The 19,732-nt window shown below is 42.6% G+C and overlaps 1 protein-coding gene across 2 annotated transcripts in view; it reads right to left on the bottom strand.

Annotated features, from left to right (window-relative positions):
• The window catches only part of LOC141145371 (neural-cadherin-like), a 159,294-nt gene extending 147,898 nt beyond the window's left edge, over positions 1-11,396 (bottom strand). For both annotated transcript variants that reach the window (XM_073631991.1, XM_073631992.1), the window contains exon 1: positions 10,690-11,396. In XM_073631991.1, coding sequence (XP_073488092.1) covers positions 10,690-11,317 — 628 coding nt within the window. In that variant the 5' untranslated portion in view covers positions 11,318-11,396. The remainder of the gene's footprint in view (positions 1-10,689) is intronic.
• Between the last annotated feature and the right edge of the window lie 8,336 nt (positions 11,397-19,732).

Raw genomic sequence — 19,732 nt, 5'->3', positions numbered from 1 at the left:
ATGTAACTGCTTCAATGAGGCATTAGGGCCTGTGACTGACCCAAGACACAGATTAGGGCCTCCAGGGATACAAACTGGCTGCGGCTAATCATCCAGTGTGTATGCTGCCAGAGTTCTGCTGTGTTCAGAGGCAGTGTTTAGGCCTGGTTCACCCATCTATATGAGGCCTAAAGGCACAATGATGCTGTGGATACGAGGTGTAGTTTTAGTGTTATGTTACGTAGCCATTTTCAACCAAATAAAGCTTACAACAGAAAACAGACACTTCCAGCGCTACTCCACAGTTAGATGGATAATATAGGACAACTATTCCAGATGCTTGACAGAGGCAGCCCTCCTCAGACTGGGTAATCCAAAGTACAACTACAAAAACAAACGAACGGGAAGGTGCACGCACCTAATGCATTACCAAAAACATTTATTAAAGCGATAGAGACTGCTGCAAATGGATACTCACAAAATTGCAACTTGTACAAGCCAATGAACCACAAGATGCCATACAGTCCAGGATGCACATACTCCAATTACACCCTACTGTGGTGTCAAGTTGACGCATTTCGGGGGCACCCCCCCTTCCTCAGAGCTTAGCTGTATGGCCTCTTGAGCACCTCAGTAAGGGCAGGAAAAAAAGATTGCAGGAGATTATTTTTTCTAAGGTGAACTTAGTAAAGTGTTTGTTACTCCAGCATTTCATATTCCTGATATGCGCCTTCTGTGCCATGTTCTTGTATAAAAAAGTATCCTGTTCTCTTTGTATTACTTTCTTTATGTGAAATCCCAGGTGTTCCTGCCAGTCCCTCGGCTTTCCTATTAAAAACTGACCACACTAAGCAGGAAAGCACAGATAATGGTTTGTTCTTTAGCTGTACTGGGAACTCAGTATGCTCTCCTTCAATGATCAGACTTGTCCTGACACTCCCCCCCCCCCTCCACTGCACAGCCATTCACTGGGAAGAACAGTGTACTGCTGCTTCTCTTCCCCTAGCTCTTATGCCCCGTACACATGATCAAAAATTCTGCCAGCAAAAGTCGGATGTGAGCTTTTGGTCAGAAAATCCGACCGTGTGTATGCTCCATCGGACTTTTGCTGGCAGAATTCCAGCCAGCAAAAGATTGAGAGCAGGTTCTCTATTTTTCGGTCGGAAAAAGTTCCTATCCGAAAATGCTTTCGTCTGTATGCAATTCGGACGCGCAAAAAATCATGCATGCTTGTACACAATTCGACGCATGCTTGGAAGCATTGAACTCCATTTTCTCAGCTCGTCGTAGTGTTGTATGTCACCGCGTTCTTGACGGTCGAAATTTAGGGAACTTTTGTGAGACCGTGTGTATGCAAGCCAAGCTTGAGCGGAATTCCTTCAGAAAAGCCATCCAAGATTTTTCTGACGAAATTTCTGATCGTGTGTATGGGGCATTATGCAGCTGAAAACAGAGAGAATATGATCACTTATAAAAAAGGGGGAAAAGGTATTTATAATGTTTTTTTATATCTATACAAATATGTTTTGCCTTTCATGTCTATTTTAAACTGAATAGGTTGTTTTACAAGGTGATCATTTACAGGCACTTTATACAGGGGAATGCTAAAACCCCATCTGCTTTATTTTTTTAATTGTCTGTTTCCATGTTGCAGATTTTCTCTCACTTCCTATCTGGTAAAGCATTGTCCCCAGAACAGGAAATGAGGGATAAATCTCTGCTACAAAGCCCTGGATAGTGGACTAGTTCAGCCTGATGGCTGAGATCTTCTGACAAGTTTTTAATGCTGTCTGTACCCTCACCGAAGCAAATCACCCCTCTATTTGTCCTGGTGACCAGTAAGATAAAAAGTGAGGGGAAACCCAAATATTACAGTTGTCATAAGAACAATATGCAGGGGGAAATCATCCAATGGGGACAAATGCTCCAGCAACAGCAGTGCAGGGTGGGGAATTATACTCACTAGTGAGATTTTCTCTCAATTCCTTTTGCGTCTCCAAGACAGGAAATAAAGAAAAATCTCCCCAGTTTAAACCAGAAAAACAAAAAACAGACAAATCCACTGTGCACTACAAGTGCACTGCAAGTGCACTTGAAAATGCAGTCGCTGTAGATCTGAGGGGAAGACCTGAAATGAGGGGAAGATCTACTGATTTCTATCATCCAATCATGTACAAGCACAAATGCTGTTTTTTTATTTTCCTTGCATGTTCCCCTCAGATCTACAGTGACTGCACTTCCAAGTGCACTTGTAGTGCACAGTGGATTTGCCTTTAGTAAATAAACCCCAGGGTTTACACAATGCTGTATCCTGGCCTAGGCTGACAAGGCCCAGGCCTAGGGCAGCACTTTGCAGGGGGGCAACACGGAAAGAGTCCCCGCTGGCTTACGCTGTTTATTTTTTACCATCCCTGTCCCATTGCAGAGATTTCCCTTCACTTCCTGCCCCATAGCCAAACAGGAAGTGAGAGGAAATCTATGCAAATGAAGGGAATCCATTGCCCCCCCCCCCAAGCCCTCAGAACTAGTGTCCCCACTGTGGTCTTGACAGGAAGGGGTGGGTCATATTTAAATTAGAGGGTACACGAGTTTAGTCAAGCCTAGGGCAGCACAAAACCTAAATACACTACTGGGTTTACATTTTTCTTCTTCTTTCTCTCTGAAATCAATAATTTAAATAAAAAGAGTTGGCTATAAATACACTTTAACCAGTTCCGGACCGCCCACTGCATATATACTGTGGCAGAGTGGGCCGGCTGTGCAAAATCATGTACAGGCATGCACGTGGTTTTGGGCATGTGCGGGCCGCCGAAGCGGCGCTCCTGCTGTGATTGGACACAGCGGGAGCCAATCAGCAGGTCCGGCGGCCGTGACATGCCAATCATTCACAGGAGAGATGGATCAGTTGTCTGCCTGTGCAAACAAGGCAAATGGTGGATCTGTCAGGAAGGGAAAGAGAGATCTTGTGATTCAGCTAAGATGACACTGCCCCACACAGTTAGTAAGCACCTCCCTAGGGAACATTTAACCCTTTGATCGCCCCTTTCCTGCCAGTGTCATCTATACAGTAATCAGTGCATTTTTAAAGCACTGATCACTGTATTGGTGTCACTGGTCCCCAAAAAGTGTCACTTTTTATCAGATTTGTCCGCCGCAATGTCGCAGTCCTGTGAAAAATCCCCCCAAAAATTAAAAGTCCTAAATCTATCCCCTATTTTGTAGACCCTATCACTTTTGCACAAACCAATCAATATACGCTTATTGGGATTTTTTTACAAAAAATATGTAGCAGAATACATATTGGCCTAAATTTATGAAGAAATTTGATTTGTAACATTTTTTTATTGGGAATGTTTTATAGCAGAAAGTAAAAAAAAAATTGTTTTTTATTTAAAATTGTCGGTCTTCTTTTTTTTTTTAAAGCGCAAATATTAAAAAGCGCAGAGGCGATCAAATACCACCAAAAGAAAGCTCTATTTGTGGGAAAAAAGGGCATCAATTTTATTTGGGTAAAGTGTCGCACGACCGCGCAATTGTCAGTTAAAGCGATGCAGTGTCGTATCGCAAAAAATGGCCTGGTCAGGAAGTGGGTAAAACCTTCCGGTGCGAAAGTGGTTGGTGAAGTGCTCTACAATTGCCTGGATTGATGGATGAGGCTTGATTTTCACATAGGGTCTGCAATCTTGTCATTCCATTATCTACACTTTCATTTTCAGATCTCTGACTCTCAGTTGAAACTGTCACTGAATATAAGGATCCTTATGTTGCACCTAAACCGGTCCTAAAATTTGCACAGGAGCCTTTTTAGAAATGGACCGCAGCAACTCTGGACATGTGTGAACCGGCTCCATTAAAAGCCAGTCCGATTCACATGTTATGCGAATCGGATGTAGTTAAAAACGCATTTGATTCGCATATACGTAAACCGAGCCTAAACAAATCTTATACATGGCACATAATACTAATAAGTAATATTCTCTGTGTTTGCTGGAAATCAAGTCAATAATGGGAAGCTGGCACAAGAGACTTCTAAGTTGTCTTGAACTGTATGCCATGCCTGGTGCAGTCACAGCATAGAAGAAGGAGCAGATCACTCCTCACTAACAAAGGCACTTGTGCTCCTTATTGGTAATTAGTAGCAGGATCTGCTTTGTTTTCTCAGATTAGAAGAGTGGCGCAGGCTTTATGCCTATGCCAATCTTTCGTAATTTCCCCTTTTTTTGTGTAAAGAATATCTCTTATAAGAAACTTGTATTGAAACAGATACTTGGGCTGCCATCATGGACCTCTTGCATGTATGCTATTCTATATAGTACACAGAAAGTCCCCCGGGTTACAAACAAGGTTCTGTAGGGTTGTTCTTAAAGCTGTTGACTTTTAAAAAACAGCCACTCACCTGTCCCTCGATCCAGCGGTGTGCTCACCCCGTCGGTCTTACGCGCTGTCATTATATGCATTAAGATGAAAGGCCTTCTGTGTGCAGCAGCCCCCCTAATACTTACCTGAGCCCCATCTCTCTCCAGTGATGTCCACAAGTTTTTCGGCCGTCCGGGACTCTTCCTCCTGATTGGGTGAGACACAGCAGTGGCGCCATTGGCTCCTGCTGCTGTCAATTAAAGTCAGTTAGCCAAACAGGAGAGAGAGGGGGAGGGGCGAAGAATGGACACACGGAGCTTTGCTCGTCTTGGGTGCCCCATAGCAAGCTGCTTGCTGTGGGGGCACTCAACAGGGAGGGAGGGGCCAGGAGCACTGAAGAGGGACCAGAGAAAAGGAGGATCCGGGCTGCTCTGTGCAAATCCACTGCAACAAAGCAGGTAAGTATATGTTTGTTATTTTTATAGAAAAAACAAAAATGAACGAGACTTTACAATCACTTTAATTCAACAAAGCTTACACACCAGGACAAGTATACTTATATTCAAAAATAGTGGCAGTTATTTTCATTGAGACTTGAAAATATAGTCACATACTACAGTAAAGATACCTATCCTTGTGTTAAAGCTGAACTCCCACCGCAAGACTTGCTTTTGTCTAGGCTAACAAGGTGCCAATAAGAAGCACGTTTTCTTCACTTGCTCTGGACACTCTGGGTTTTGGGTATTGGGATGCTGGTGGTCCTGCATTGTGCATGTTGACATCAGAGTGCAGCTGCCCCACAGAGTGCCCAACAGAAGCTAAACAGAGGGAAGGAACCTGCAGGAGTGAGGGATATGGTAAGAATGCTTTTTAATGGTACCCTAGGCATAAATGAAGATTTAAGCCCTGCAGTGCGGGAAAGATGCCACTACAAGAACAGCGGGTGTTTTTTAATTCAGCTGGAGATCAGCGTTAAAGCTTTGTGAACAGAGCCCTTTGTATTATATGATTTGGGGATGGCACAGTACAGGCGCCCTGCACAGTAACATCTTAGGATGGTGACCAAATCAAATAACCTTGACCAGCATTGTTTATGAACAGACCCTCCCTGAGGGCAGAATGCCTGTCAATACCCTGTCATTAGAGCTCAGGCCGGGGACATCACAGCCACACAATGGGCTGACTGGGGAGAGGCAAGGAAAAGCTGATCGAAAATAAGCCGAATTTCATAACACCCAGTAATGGGACTTCTCACCTTCCAATGGAGGCTGATAATAAAAATAAAATGTTAATTCACAATATTGTATTTCTCAGTGTAAAATGTCTGGCTATGAAGGGGGAATATCTGGCTATGAAGGATGAATGTCTGGCTATGCAGGGGAAATGTCTGGCTATGATGGAGGAATGTTTGGTTATGGAGAGTGAATGTCTGGCTATGAAGGGGGGATGTCTGGCTACAAAGGGAGAATGTCTGGCTATGATGGAGGAATGTTTGGTTATGGAGAGTGAATGTCTGGCTATGAAGGGGGGATGTCTGGCTACAAAGGGAGAATGTCTGGCTATGATAGAGGAATGTTTGGTTATGGAGAGTGAATGTCTGGCTATGAAGGGGGGATGTCTGGCTACAAAGAGAGAATGTCTGGCTATGATGGAGGAATGTTTGGTTATGGAGAGTGAATGTCTGGCTATGAAGGGGGGATGTCTGGCTACAAAGGGAGAATGTCTGGCTATGATGGAGGAATGTTTGGTTATGGAGAGTGAATGTCTGGCTATGAAGGGTGAATTCGGAAAGAGTGGAGTTGAGTCTCTCTATTCATGTTGTGAATACAGATAAACATATACTCCAAGATGTAAAACAATTATTTCATACATATAAATACGCACACATATATACACAAAGCCCATAATTGTCCTTGATTGAACATGGCACATGATAATTTATGATAAAAAACATAAATAGAGATGAGGTGACAGTGGATCATTCACTATTTTTGGCTCTGATGAAGAGGGTTCACCCTTGAAACCCATCAGCAGTTTGGATACCCCCTGGTCTTCTGGCAGGACCGATGGAAGTTATTAGACCTTCATTCAATGGAGGACACCCGTTGTGACATGTTTCTATCAATCACATTTATGAGTATATATTGCTCTATGCTCTTTTAATCTTTTCAATAAATTATATTGTGGTAATACACTAGGTCTGTGTGCCTTTCTTTTTCTATTTCATTCGTTTCCAGTTTGAGGATGCCCAATATCCTGGGAAGGCAGCAAGACCAGCACCAGCATTAAAGCGGTGTTCCAGTAGCCACATTTTTTTTTTTAAAAGTCAGCAGCTACAAACACTGTAGCTGCTGACTTTTAATCAGGACACTTACCTGTCCAGGGAGCCTGTGATGTCGGCCCCCCGAGGCCGATCCGTCCATCGGATCGGGTGCAGGCGCCGCTATTCCAACTAAGTGAAACCGGCAGTGGAGCCTTTCGGCTTCACTGCCGGTTTCCGACTGCACATTTGCGAGTCGCGCGGCACTTTGTGAATGGCCAGCTGGTCTTCACACAGGTCCCAGAAGAAAATGGGGGGCTCGCCGCAGAAGAGGACGTGACGACCTTGGCCGCAGCCTGGCTGGATCGGAAGTGCACTCAGTACTTTCAAAAAAGGTACTATAGAAGAAATTTTTTTTTTTTTAAATATTCAAAAACGAGGGGTGGAAAGGTGGTCTTTCGTTTAGGACCACCTCTCAAAAGTGGGTGGAACTCCGCTTTAAGAAGTTTTTATACTGTTCATACCTCTGGGTCGCCACTGTGAGCGCAGGAGAATATTTGCATGTTATGGAGGGAGAATGTCTGGCTATGGAAGAGAGAATGTCTGACTGTGAGGGCTGGTTCACACCATAAAAACACACTCCAGATCTGTACCGGATGCGTTTCTGCATGTGCGTTTTAACACATTTTTGATGCATTTCCAGATGCTTTTTTTCTGTTTTTGTTTTGTTCACTGTACTGGGGTCTGATGCGTTTTTGATGCATTCCATTCCGATGCACTTTGATGCATTTTACCACATTCCAGTACAGTCCAGTGCAGGAAAAATTCAGCATGGTCTACTTTTTTTTCTGAAACTGGAACGCCCTGGAACTGGCCGCACTTGGCGTGAACTATGCCATTGGAAACCATATAACCTACTTTCCATGCATTTTTGATGCAGAAAAAAAAAAACGCACCAGACTGCATGTGGTGTGAACTGGCCCTCAGGGGGAGTGTTTGGCTATCAAGGGAGAACATCTGGATGTGAAGGGGGAATGTCTGCAAATGATGGGAGAGTGTTTGGCTATGAAGAAAAAATATCTGGCTATAATAGGGGAATGCCTGGCTGTAAAGCGGGGATGCTTGATTTTGAAGGGAGAAAGCCTGGCTTTAAGGGGAGAATGTCTGGCTAATTTTGAGCTTTCCCAAAGTTCAGCTTTAGGCAGTATTGGTGGAAAATGCAAAAACTTTTTTTTTTTTTTTTTTTTTTTAGACAGAGCAGGGAGAGGTTTAAATGTATATCATTGTATATTTGGTGCCTGTGACCTAATGGGCAGATTTCCCTTTACTTCCTGTCCTGGATGCAACAGAAAATTTGTGAAAATCTCTTAAAAGTGAGGGAAATTCCCATCTAAAGCAGGCCATACACGGTCGAATTTCGAACGAATTTTCTTTTCAAAATCAGAAAGTTCCTTTTTTTGTGATCCGATGGTGCCATCATTGATTTTCGAAATTAGGTCAACCAAGCCTTCAATTTCAACGCATGTTGCTACAGAAAAGAATTTTCGTGGTCGGGAATCTTCTTTTCTCTCCATAATTTTTCTTTTCTTATTACATTTCTCGCACGATTCTCCCATCATTGATTAGAAAATCGTTAGTTTTTCTAAAAATTTCCAACATGTCCGATTCCTCAAATTTGATTGCCGCACGAAAATCGTCCGTTGCTGCAGCCCACTAATGGTGCGAAATTCGTACGAAAATTCTTAGATACGATTTTCGAAAGAAAATTCTTTCGAAATTCGAACCGTGTATGGCCGGCATTAGAGAGTTGTCAGAGGAACAGGTATCCCCCCTTTGGAGGATTTTCCCTCACCTCTTGCTCTGATGACAACTCTAAAATTTTGGATTTCCACTGTCTTATGCCGGCCATACACGGTTCGGTTCGAAAACATGAGCTGAAATTGAAGGCTTGGTTGGCCGAATTTCGAAAATCAATGGTGGCGCCATTGGATCACAAAAAAAATGAACTTTCTGGTTTTAAAAAGAAAATTTGTTCGAAATTCGACCATGTATGGCCTGCTTTAAGCTGTCCTTAGATGGATAGAATTTCAAATGAACATTTTTAGGACAAGTCGTAGGAAAAATCGTACTTATATTCTCAGAACATTCGTTTGTTGTTCTAAAGATTTTGTTTGGGGTTAATACTTGATTCTGGAATGAATTGACTTTACCGAATGGAAACCACATTGACTGTTAGAAATTTGTTCATTCAAGACAGCTTTTCGACCTTGCTTCTTCGATTTTTCTCATCGATGCAGTAAAAAACTAACATTGATTTGACCCCATCAATGATAAACTTTTTTTAGAACGTTCTTTCCTAGAAGTTTAGTTTGAAATTCCACCCATCTATGGCCAGCTTTAGTGACAAAGGTCACCAAGACAAATTCACACAATTCAGACAATGTCACAGAGAGGGTGACAGCAATAAAAAATTGATAAAGGGTCCAAAACTTCCCTACAGTTTTTTAAAATTATTATTATTAATGTGGGTGCATATATTAATTATTAAGGTGGACTATGCCTTTAAATAGCTCCTAAAGGAATACAGAAGCCCCTTCCCAAAATCTCCCACCCGTTCTGTGTCTCATTATATGTGTGCTTTTATGATTTTCGTTCTCTTCCCAGAAAGGAAAAGGGTCACAGTGAAAAAAATCCAGAGCAATCCAAAAAACAAATACAAAATGCACTCAATTAAAAGAAAACAACTATCCTAGATACACATTTTCTCACTGTCATGCCATCAATCATTTGACACATTATGCAACCAAAGGATTAAAAATATTAAAAGTGCTTGAAAGTTTCCCGAGAGCCTAACGCCGAGAACCCCATAGACTTGAGGTGATTGCTCCCAACCAAACCGGGACATAAATATATATATAGCACATGTAAATCCAATTATCACGATATTCTCATCTGCCAAACTATGGAATTTCTTCACTAACATTTAAAACTCTTTCAAAGAATTTAGCAGATTTTAATATAAGATTAAGATGTGAAGATCGATGGATTGTTAAATGGTCACTTTTGACCTCCAATAAACTTCTTTTTTGTTTACAGTGATCTGAATGATATGAGTTTTTATTACAGTATATCTATGCTGCAGACAGCAATCATTTCAGATACCTGATTGATTAAAGTGATTGGATCTAGATCTATAGGTCGAGCGCTTGCAGAATTGATGTGTGTAGGGTGGCCATGCACATTGCAATCTGCAATCTCATTTACATTTACCAAAACTATGTAATATATCAAACCCAATAAAATGTAACAAAACCATACAATATATATATATATGCAATGTAACAATATATACAGTATATCACACATGTAAATCCAATTATTGCTATATTCTCATCCAGTCTGGCGACTACAGTTTTTTTTTTCAATTACATGTAAAACCTTATAAAGAATTTAGCAGGATTGAAGTGAAGATTAAGGAGGATGTAAAGATCGATGGATTGTGAAATGGTCACTGTTAACCTCCAATAAACTTTTTTTTATGGTGATGATCAGAATGACATGAGTTAATTTATATCTATGCTGCAGACAGCAATCATTTCAGATACCTGATCAATCAAAGCAATTGGATCAAAGGGTTGACCACATGCAGAACTGATGTGTGTAGGGTGCCCATCTGATTGTGCAATCCCTGTACAATCTCATTTACCAAAGTTATGTCATATAACAAAGTTAATGTAATGTAACAAACCTATACAATGTATATATGTAATATATCTCTATCTAAAATGTAACAATATACAGTATAAATGTAATGTAACAAACCTATAAAATGTTATATAAATATATTAGATAATTAGAGAGAGAGAGGGAGAGAAAAGAAGAGGAGAGAGGAGAATGAGAGAGTGAGAGAAGATAGATAGATAGATAGATAGATAGATAGATAGATAGATAGATAGATAGATAGATAGACTGCCCTATACAATGCAATCAAATTCTATCATTATATAGTCGTTTGTAGATATAAAGGAGATGGTACAATCAGATTGTATAGTGTATGTGAATAATAGGTGGTGACAATGACAGATCCTCCTCACCTTGCTCCAGGTTGTGTACCTTCACCTGGATCTCTGTCTGTCCTCCTTGCAGTTTCTGGGTCAGGTACAGCCGACCAGATCCGCTCTCTATCCTCATCGGGGGCTCTGGGGGCCAGCTGATCTCAAACCATTTCCCCCGATACCTCCTATCGGGGACAGTGAAGATGGTCTCCCCTAGGGCGCCCCCTGCTGGTACCCGCACAGTGTAGGAAGAAGATATCCCCAGAGGCTGAATGGATCTGGCCGATCTATATCGGGCAATAAGTGGGGGCAGAGAAGGAAGTGATCGGGCTTTGCTGAGCTGGGATGGGACCGTAGTGGGTGATAATGCTGGTGGGAGATGGTGAGGATGAATATTAGGGAGAAGAGGGTACAGCGGGGAGGTGGTTGGCTCAGGTGTAGCAGTCAGGACATCGGATGGGGGGATCCCATGAAGAGCTGTCCGTCCTCCTCCCGTCTGATCGCTCTCATCAGCACCAGACACAGTCCCATCAGGAATGGGCATCGGGACCCCAGAAGAATGGCCGGGACCTTGATGGGGAAATGTTGCAGGACTGGCAGCCTGGCACAGCATGATGAGGAGAGCGGAGTATAGGATGATGTCCTCCTGTGTGTGCAGCCTGTACATAGTGCCTGCTGCTGGGACATGGACAGAGCCGGGGACGGTCCTAATGAAGAGTCAGCAGATCACTGAGACACTCAGCTCTGACTCCAGCCGTCACTGACACCCACAGCGTACATGTGGGGACACGCCCCCTCCCCATCACTGCACTGACACCCACAGCATACAGGTGGAGGACACGCCCCCTCTCCATCACTGACACCCACAGCATACAGGTGGAGGACACGCCCCCTCCCCATCACAGCACTGACACCCACAGCATACAGGTGGACACGCCCCCTCTCCATCACAGCACTGACACCCACAGCATACAGGTGGAGGACACGCCCCCTCTCCATCACTGACACCCACAGCATACAGGTGGAGGACACGCCCCCTCCCCATCACAGCACTGACACCCACAGCGTACATGTGGGGACACGCCCCCTCTCCATCACTGATACCCACAGCATACAGGTGGAGGACACGCCCCTCTCCATCACAGCACTGACACCCACAGCATACAGGTGGAGGACACGCCCCCTCTCCATCACAGCACTGACACCCACAACATACAGGTGGAGGACACGCCCCCTCTCCATCACTGACACCCACAGCATACAGGTGGAGGACACGCCCCCTCTCCATCACTGACACCCACAGCATACAGGTGGAGGACACGCCCCCTCTCCATCACAGCACTGACACCCACAGCATACAGGTGGAGGACACGCCCCCTCCCATCACAGCACCCACAGCATACAGGTGGAGGACACGCCCCCTCTCCATCACTGACACCCACAGCATACAGGTGGAGGACACGCCCCCTCCCATCACAGCACTGACAAGGTGTGCTATAGCCAGGCTGACAGTGACATCCATTGTTACTTCAGGGTACCATTCATCTATTTCCTCCATCATCACCTCACCCTCCCCGAGGGCTCATCAGAGACAGTCCTGGAATGACTTTTCCTGCACTCAGTCTCTGGCTCATCAAAGAGATGTAACTATACTAGATATGTGACAGTTCTCTGGAATAACAGGGACTGCCTGCAGCAGCCAATCAGATGTGTGCTTTCTATTTTTTTTTTGGTTGGCTGGAACATTGTAATCCCACTGATACATGTGAATCTCTGCTCATTTGTTTCATGTCATGAGGGCTTTTTTTTTAGACTTGCGTATTGATTGATGCACAGGTTTGGCTACCATTTGGCTACATTCACACCCAAGCATCGCGTTTATGAGCTTTTTAATTTTCGAGAGTTTGTATGCACATTTTTGAGCATTTGTGTAAAGTGTTTTTAAAAGCATTTTTGAGGTTTGGCATTTTTAATTAGCCAACAGAGAAAAAATATCATCTGTTTAATCATTTCTTGCTATGTTTTTTAGCTTTTTTATTACTTTTTTTTTTTTTACGTAAGAGATTAAGGGTTAGGGGTTTATTTACTAAAGCTAGCGAGTGCAAAATTAGTCACGTTTCTGCATAGAAACCAATCAGCTTCTAACCTTAGCTTGTTTATTAAGCTTTGGCAATAAAACCTGGAAGCTGATTGCTTTCTCTGCAGAATTGTGACTAATTTTGCACTCTCTGGCTTTAGTAAATAAACCCCACAAGGTTTAAAGGTTAGAGTTTAATTTATTTACTGTATTATTTATTTTGTGAGGATAGGGTTATGGTTTATGATTAGGGGTTAATATTAGGGTAAGGGTTGGGGGCTAGGGTTTTTTATTATTTATTCATTATTATTTATTTCATTTATTGCATTTGAGCACAAAAATCTCTCAAAAATGTGTGAAAATGCACTATAATTCTCAAATCAAACATTTCCATGCATTTCTATGGAACAAAAAAAAAAAAAAACGCATCCGATTTGTTTGTTTATGTTTTTCATCAGCTTTTATTTATGATTTATTATTATTTATTACTTTTTTGTAAGGGGTTAAGGGTTAGGGTTTAATTTATTTATTTACTTATTATTTATTTTTTTTTACTTTGTAAAGTTAGGGTTAGAGTTTAGGATTAGGGGTTAATATTAATGTTAGGGTTTAATGTTAGGGTTTAAAATTGGGGTTAGGGTTTAAAATTAAGGGTTAATATTAGGGTTAGGGTATGAAATTAAGGGTTAATATTAGGGTTAAGGGTTAGGGTTTTTTTATTCAGTTATTTTTATTATTTATTTTATTATTTATTATTATTTATTTCATTTAGCTATTGCATTTGAGTGCAAAAACCACTGAAAAACGTGCTACAAAATGCACTGGAATGTTCAAAATCAAGCGTTTCCATGCATTTCTATGGAACAATAAAACGCTTAAAAAATGCACCAATCTACCCGATTTGAGCTACAAAACAAGCTCCAGAACTTTTTTGAGCTTCAGGTGACTTGGAGTGGAGTTTTGAACCAACTCCATAGGGAATAATTCCATTTTTCTTCTCCAGCATTTTATAACTTCGAGCCTCAAACTACAAAATGCTGATGTGTGAATGGGGCCTTATTCTTTTCACCATCTTTAATGCATCTTTTAGGGTGTGCCCCCAAATATCTTGTTTGTTTATTCTTAATGGCGTCCCAGACGTCGTGAGATTCTGCTGTGATTGTCACATGATAGAAACGTGCAGAAATCTCTGCAAAATTCACAGTTAAAAATCGCACTAAGCTTGTCACCCAAAAAGTAGCCAGAGCTTCTTTTGGGCGACCAACACACATAGGGCAGCCCTTTGACCTGAATGGTCTGCTCTATGCATGACACGTGTTTCCGTGTGTAAGTTACGCTTTAAAAATTGCGAGTGGGAACCTATGTGAGGTCCGAATGTTACCTTACAATGGCTTTAAATCAATAAAGCAACACATGAAAATAAGAATTACAACAAAGCAAGCATTTAGAGATCCCAAGAATTGCTCAGTTTGTGGTAAACTGGAATATTAACTGCACAGATTCTGGTCCTTCCCCGTAAACAAACATTGATACATTGTAGCTACATGGACTATATTTTCTTCAGCAGGGGCTGTGGTCTTTTTTTTATTTGCTCTGTTATTGTTTAGTTTGTAGAGTATATTCCATGCCAAGATTTTACATGATTTTGGTTTTGCTGTATCCAAAAGGTCCTGTACTGTGAAAAGCATTGTCCCGATAACCGCATGTTTTAATACATATGATGATAGTATTCAGTAAGATTTTTATTTGTTTAGATTGTCATTATTTATACACTTCTTGCTACATCTATATACAGAGCAAGCTTTTTAGCAAAAGTGACAGTAAGCACTGGCTCATACTGCCGCGACTTGTCATGCAAAGTCGCATGACAAGTCACTCCTCATTAATGGCAATCCTTAAAATCCATTAAGGAGGGGTGGGCTCCTTCCAGGTCACCTGTTGTCACCAATACATTAAAATGCATGTGCTCCCACTGTGGAGACTCAGAAGTCAAAGTTAGGGACTACAGAGAACAGGATGCCTTGATGGGGCCTGTAGCTTATGCATGTATTTGAAAATGTGTGCAGACTAAACCCTTGTTCTTAAGACAGGTCAATTTGTTTGGTCGCTGGTTGGTTGGTAAGTTTGCGCTTGAAAATCTCTTTGTGTTTCATCCATTAATGGCAATGGAACTGTTCTAATTGGTGCGACTCAACTGGCTGCAACTTAGAAAAAGGTTCCTGCACTACTTGGGGGCAACTTCAGCACGATTTGCATTGATTTCTTTTAAAGGAGTCGCATGCAAGCCACAATGAAATCACGCAGGGATGTCGGCTTCAAATCCACGCTAGTGTGAACCGTGCCTGACAGAGGATGGGGTAGGCTATATGTCACTAAGTTACCTTTAAAGCAATGGTTTAAATACTGTATACAGGCATACCTAATGCATATGCCTATTCAAGGGCTGTGTTTGCCTGCATGGGGATGCACAGGTGTTCGTGCAGGCAGTCCAATTGAGACCAGTGGCGGCTGGTGCTCAATATTTCAAGGGAAGCGGCAAACCAACACCACCCCCCCCCGCTGGAGACTGATGGGGAGACGGCGATTCCCCAACCCCCCTTCCCCTGTGGGGGTCAGACATAAAGGCAGCGATCACCCGCTGCACTTTCCCGCAGAAGACGGCGGAAAGAGGCCTCCTTACCTTAGGAGGCAGATGATAAGGATCCAGGGTAGGGCTGCTGCTCCTCGCCCCAGAGCTTCTCCTGGCTGAACAGGAAGTGGGTCCTGAGACCTGATTGACCGAGAGTCCTAGGACTCCCTGGCTAATCGGGTCTCAAGACCCGCTTCCTGATTTGCCGGGAGGAGAATCAGGAAGACAATAGCGAAGAGTAATTCACTATTGTCACACAACTGGGTGGGCTCAGGGCGCAGTGCTCACCCTTTTTTGAAGTCAATTAGAGCCTCATGTCCATATGTCTGGCGCCCTGCATGTAGATTAGGGGCTGAGCGCATGGATTAGGAGGGTAGTGCCCCTGAGCCCCATATGGACGGGCCGCCACTGATTGGGACACAGAGGCTGTTTGGAAACAGGCACTGCTCCCGATGTGACATTTGTGTGGGTGCATTCGTGGACCCGCACCCACACGGATGTCAAATTGGACTCAGTGGGAGCCAATCAGCAGGTCCGGCGGCCGTGACCCGCCGATCGTTCTGTGTAGAGACAGATCAGCGGTGTGCCTATGTTAACAAGGAAAACCGCTGATCTCTCAGGGAGGAAAGGAGAGATCTTTGTGTTTCAGCTAAGCTGAAACACAATCTCTCTTTTCTTTCTGTGTCCCCATACAGTTAGAAAACACCTCCCTAGGACACACTTAACCCTTTGAATGCCACCCGGTGTTAACCCCTTCCCTGCCAGTGTCATTTATACCGTGACAATGCTTTTTTTTTTAGCACTGATCACAGTATTGGTGTCACTGGTCCCCAAAAAGTGTCACTTAGTTTACAATTTCTCCGCCACAATGTCACAGTTCCACTAAAAATCGCCCATTATTAGAAAAACAATAATAAAAAAATCCCTAAATCTATCCCATAGTTTTTTTTTTTTACCAAAAATATGTAGCAGAATACATATTGGCCAACATTGATGAAGAAATTAGATTTTAACATTTTTTTTATTGGGAATGTTTTATAGCAGAAAGAAAAAATAATGTTTTTTAGTCAACATTTTATTTATTTATAGCGGACAAAATAAAAACTGCAGAGGGGATCAAACCACCAAAAGAAAGCTATATTTGTTGGAAAAAAAAGGACATCAATTTTATTTGGTTACAGCGGCGCACGACCGCGCAATTGTCAGTTAAAGCAACGCAGTGCCGTATCACAAAAAAAGGCCTGGTCAAGAAGTGGGTAAAACCTTCCAGAGCTGAAATTAAGTACACCCCATGTGAACGAGGCCTAAAAGGAATGTATAGTGCAGTTCCTGTGCGCCACTGCTTAGGTTCGAGGAAATAAATAATCAAAATATAAATGAAGGAATGGTAAACTGTGGGGTAGCTGCTCACAACGAACATGTCTCCCCACATATAAAACCCCTTTCACACTGGGGCCGTGGCCGCATTAGCGCTAAGGTGCGCTCATTTTAGCGGCGCTTTAGCACTGTTTAAGCAGCGCTTTTCGGCCGCTAGCGGCGCTTCCGAAGTGCTTTTAAGGAAGCTCTGCCCATTCATTTCAATGGGCAGGGAATTTTGGCAGCGCTCCAAAACCACCCCAAAGATGCTGCTTGCAGGACGTTTCCTAACATCCCACAAGCGCACCTCCCCAGTGTGAAAAGTCACACTGGAATGAATAAGAGATGGTTTTCAGTATTTCTAGTGCTAAAAAGCCTGAAAACTGCCTCAGTGTGAAAGGGATCTAAATGATATCTTATAAATAGGTGAATGCGGTGCTCACTCCTATATTAGCTCACTGTGCCATCCTACTACTGTTAACTAATTAACCGCTTAAAGCGGGGTTCCACCCAAATTTTGAACATTATCTCTATGCATTCTCTTCCTTGCCTAGATGCTGACATGCTGTGTAAAAAAATTTAAATCGCCGTAATTACCTTTTTTTTTCTAATTTTCTTAGCACTTCCTGGTTTTCCTCCCATGGGAGTAGGCGTGTTTCTAGCCTCTCCCTGACCTCCCACAGTCCCCTGGGAGCTAGTCTCAGGCTTCCCAGCATGCATTGTGCAACAGCGTCATCACAACATCTTGGTGAATGCTGGGAGCACAGCATTCACTGCATCCAGGAAATACATGCTTGTGGGCTTCAAATGCCCACAGTGAAGATGGAAACCGCCTTCAGTGAATTTTATAAGTTATTCTTTACAACTAAATCGGACACAGGCGGACTTATTACACAGAACATGTGAGTAGATAATCATGAGAAGAAAAGTTTGTGAATGAACTCCAAAAAAAAAAAAAAACGATAGATAGGTGGACCCCCGCTTTAAGGACCAGCAGCCATCATTATACTGTGGCAGGTCAGCTCTCCTGGGTGAATCATGATGGGTGTACGTTGCCAAGGCGCGGGGCTGGTGGCCACGATATCCGCCGGTCTTCTGCAATCAATCCATAGAGAGCCAGAACGGGGATTTGTTAATGTAAACAGACAGATCCCCGTTCTGACAGGGGAGGAGAGACAGATCTGCTGTTCCTGCTGTTCTCTCTCCTCCTCTGGTCAGTCCCATCCCCCCACAGTTAGAAACACCTCCCAGGGAACACACTTAACCCCTTGATCACCCCATAGTGTTAACCCCTTCCCTGCCAATGACATTTACACAGTAATCAGTGCATTTTTATAGCACTGATCCCAAAAATGTGTCAAAAGTGTCCGATCTGTCAGCCGCAATGTCGCAGTCCTGCTAAAAATTGCAGATCACCACCATTACTTGTAAAAAAAAAAGTATAAAAAAATGCCATAAAACTATCCCCTATTTTGTAGACGCTATAACTTTTCCAAAAAAAATGTAGAAAAATACTGTTTATTATTTATTTATCATTTGCCTAAACTGATGAAGAAATTAGTTCTTTTAAAAAAATTGGGGGATATTTATTATAGCAAAAATGAAAAAATATTGTTTTTCTTTTCAAAATTGTCGCTCTTATTTTGTTTATAGCGCAAAAAATAAAAACCACAGAGGTGAATACACCAAAAGAAAGCTCTATTTGTTGGAAAAAAAGGACATCAATTTTGTTTGTGTATAACGTTGAAATATATATAGCAATATCCTGATGCTGTTACCCTACTGGGTGTTAATTCCAAAATAGCAGTGCTGCAAATCCTATGTGATAATGTACAAAATGTCCATAAATATATAAATAAAACCAAAAAAGAGTTTTCACTGCTAAATCAACAAGGAAGTGCTATTACTCTTATGCAGCGTACACACGAGCGGACTTTTTGACCGGACTGGTCCGACGGACAATCCGATCGTGTGTGGGCTTCATCGGACCTTCAGCGGACTTTTCCAGTCGAAAATCTGACGGACTTTAGATTTGAAACATGCTTCAAATCTATCCGACGGACTCGAGTCCGGTTGAAAAGTCCGCTCGTCTGTTTGCCAGTCCGATGGACGAAAACCCACGCTAGGGCAGCTATTGGCTACTGGCTATCAACTTCCTTATTTTAGTCTGGTCGTACGTCATCATGTACAAATCAGTCGAACTTTGGTGTGATCGTGTGTAGGCAAGTCCGTTCGTTCAGAAGTCCGTTGGAAGTCCGTCAAAAGTCTGACGAAAGTCCACCGGAATGGCCATCGGACTTTTGTTGCCGAAAAGTCCGCTCATGTGTACACGGCCTTAGGCTCCTTTCACACTGAGGCAGTTTTCAGGCGTTTTAGCGCTAGAAATAGTGCCTGAAAACTGCCTCCCAAAGCGCACCACTAGCGGCCTTAAGTAGCCTTAAATTTTGGTGCCAAAGAGCAATTAATTTAATTTATATTATGCAAATAGTACATAGCAAAAATTACACACAAATCAAATACATTTCCATTGGTGAAGTGTCCGTGAATTCCACTGCGCCAAGTGCTCTTAATGTATTAATCTCACTTTAAAATCTCTAAAAAGAAAAAACTAAACGTGGTCCAAAAACAGTGCTCCCACACCGTGTGCAATGGCCGCTCACCTTTATATCTGACTCATACTCTCATATAGGTCTCTCAACGCTTAAAGTTCTCTCCCTTGTAGCCTTCTCCTCTTTCCATCTCCTTTTTAGTGTTCTCCTCCTTCTCTCATTAATCCTCACATGGATATGTCATGTAAACAAAAGGTAATCTCCATAATGTGAACCAATTAAAAAAACACCTTTTATTTATAAAATAAAACTCCCATTATACAAGAAACACCCAAACAATTGAGTGTATGCGCATTGGCAAAAATGTAAAATCACTTTGCGGTGTTCTCACCAACTTCCTGTCCGGAAGTGATGTTACCCGGCTTCTCCCTACGCGTTACGACACTGATCACATGACTTGTTTTGGATAAA

Source organism: Aquarana catesbeiana, linkage group LG05, assembly GCF_042186555.1.
Source record: "Aquarana catesbeiana isolate 2022-GZ linkage group LG05, ASM4218655v1, whole genome shotgun sequence".
NCBI classification, from domain to species: domain Eukaryota; kingdom Metazoa; phylum Chordata; class Amphibia; order Anura; family Ranidae; genus Aquarana; species Aquarana catesbeiana.
This window is presented reverse-complemented; position numbering and strand designations above follow the sequence as displayed.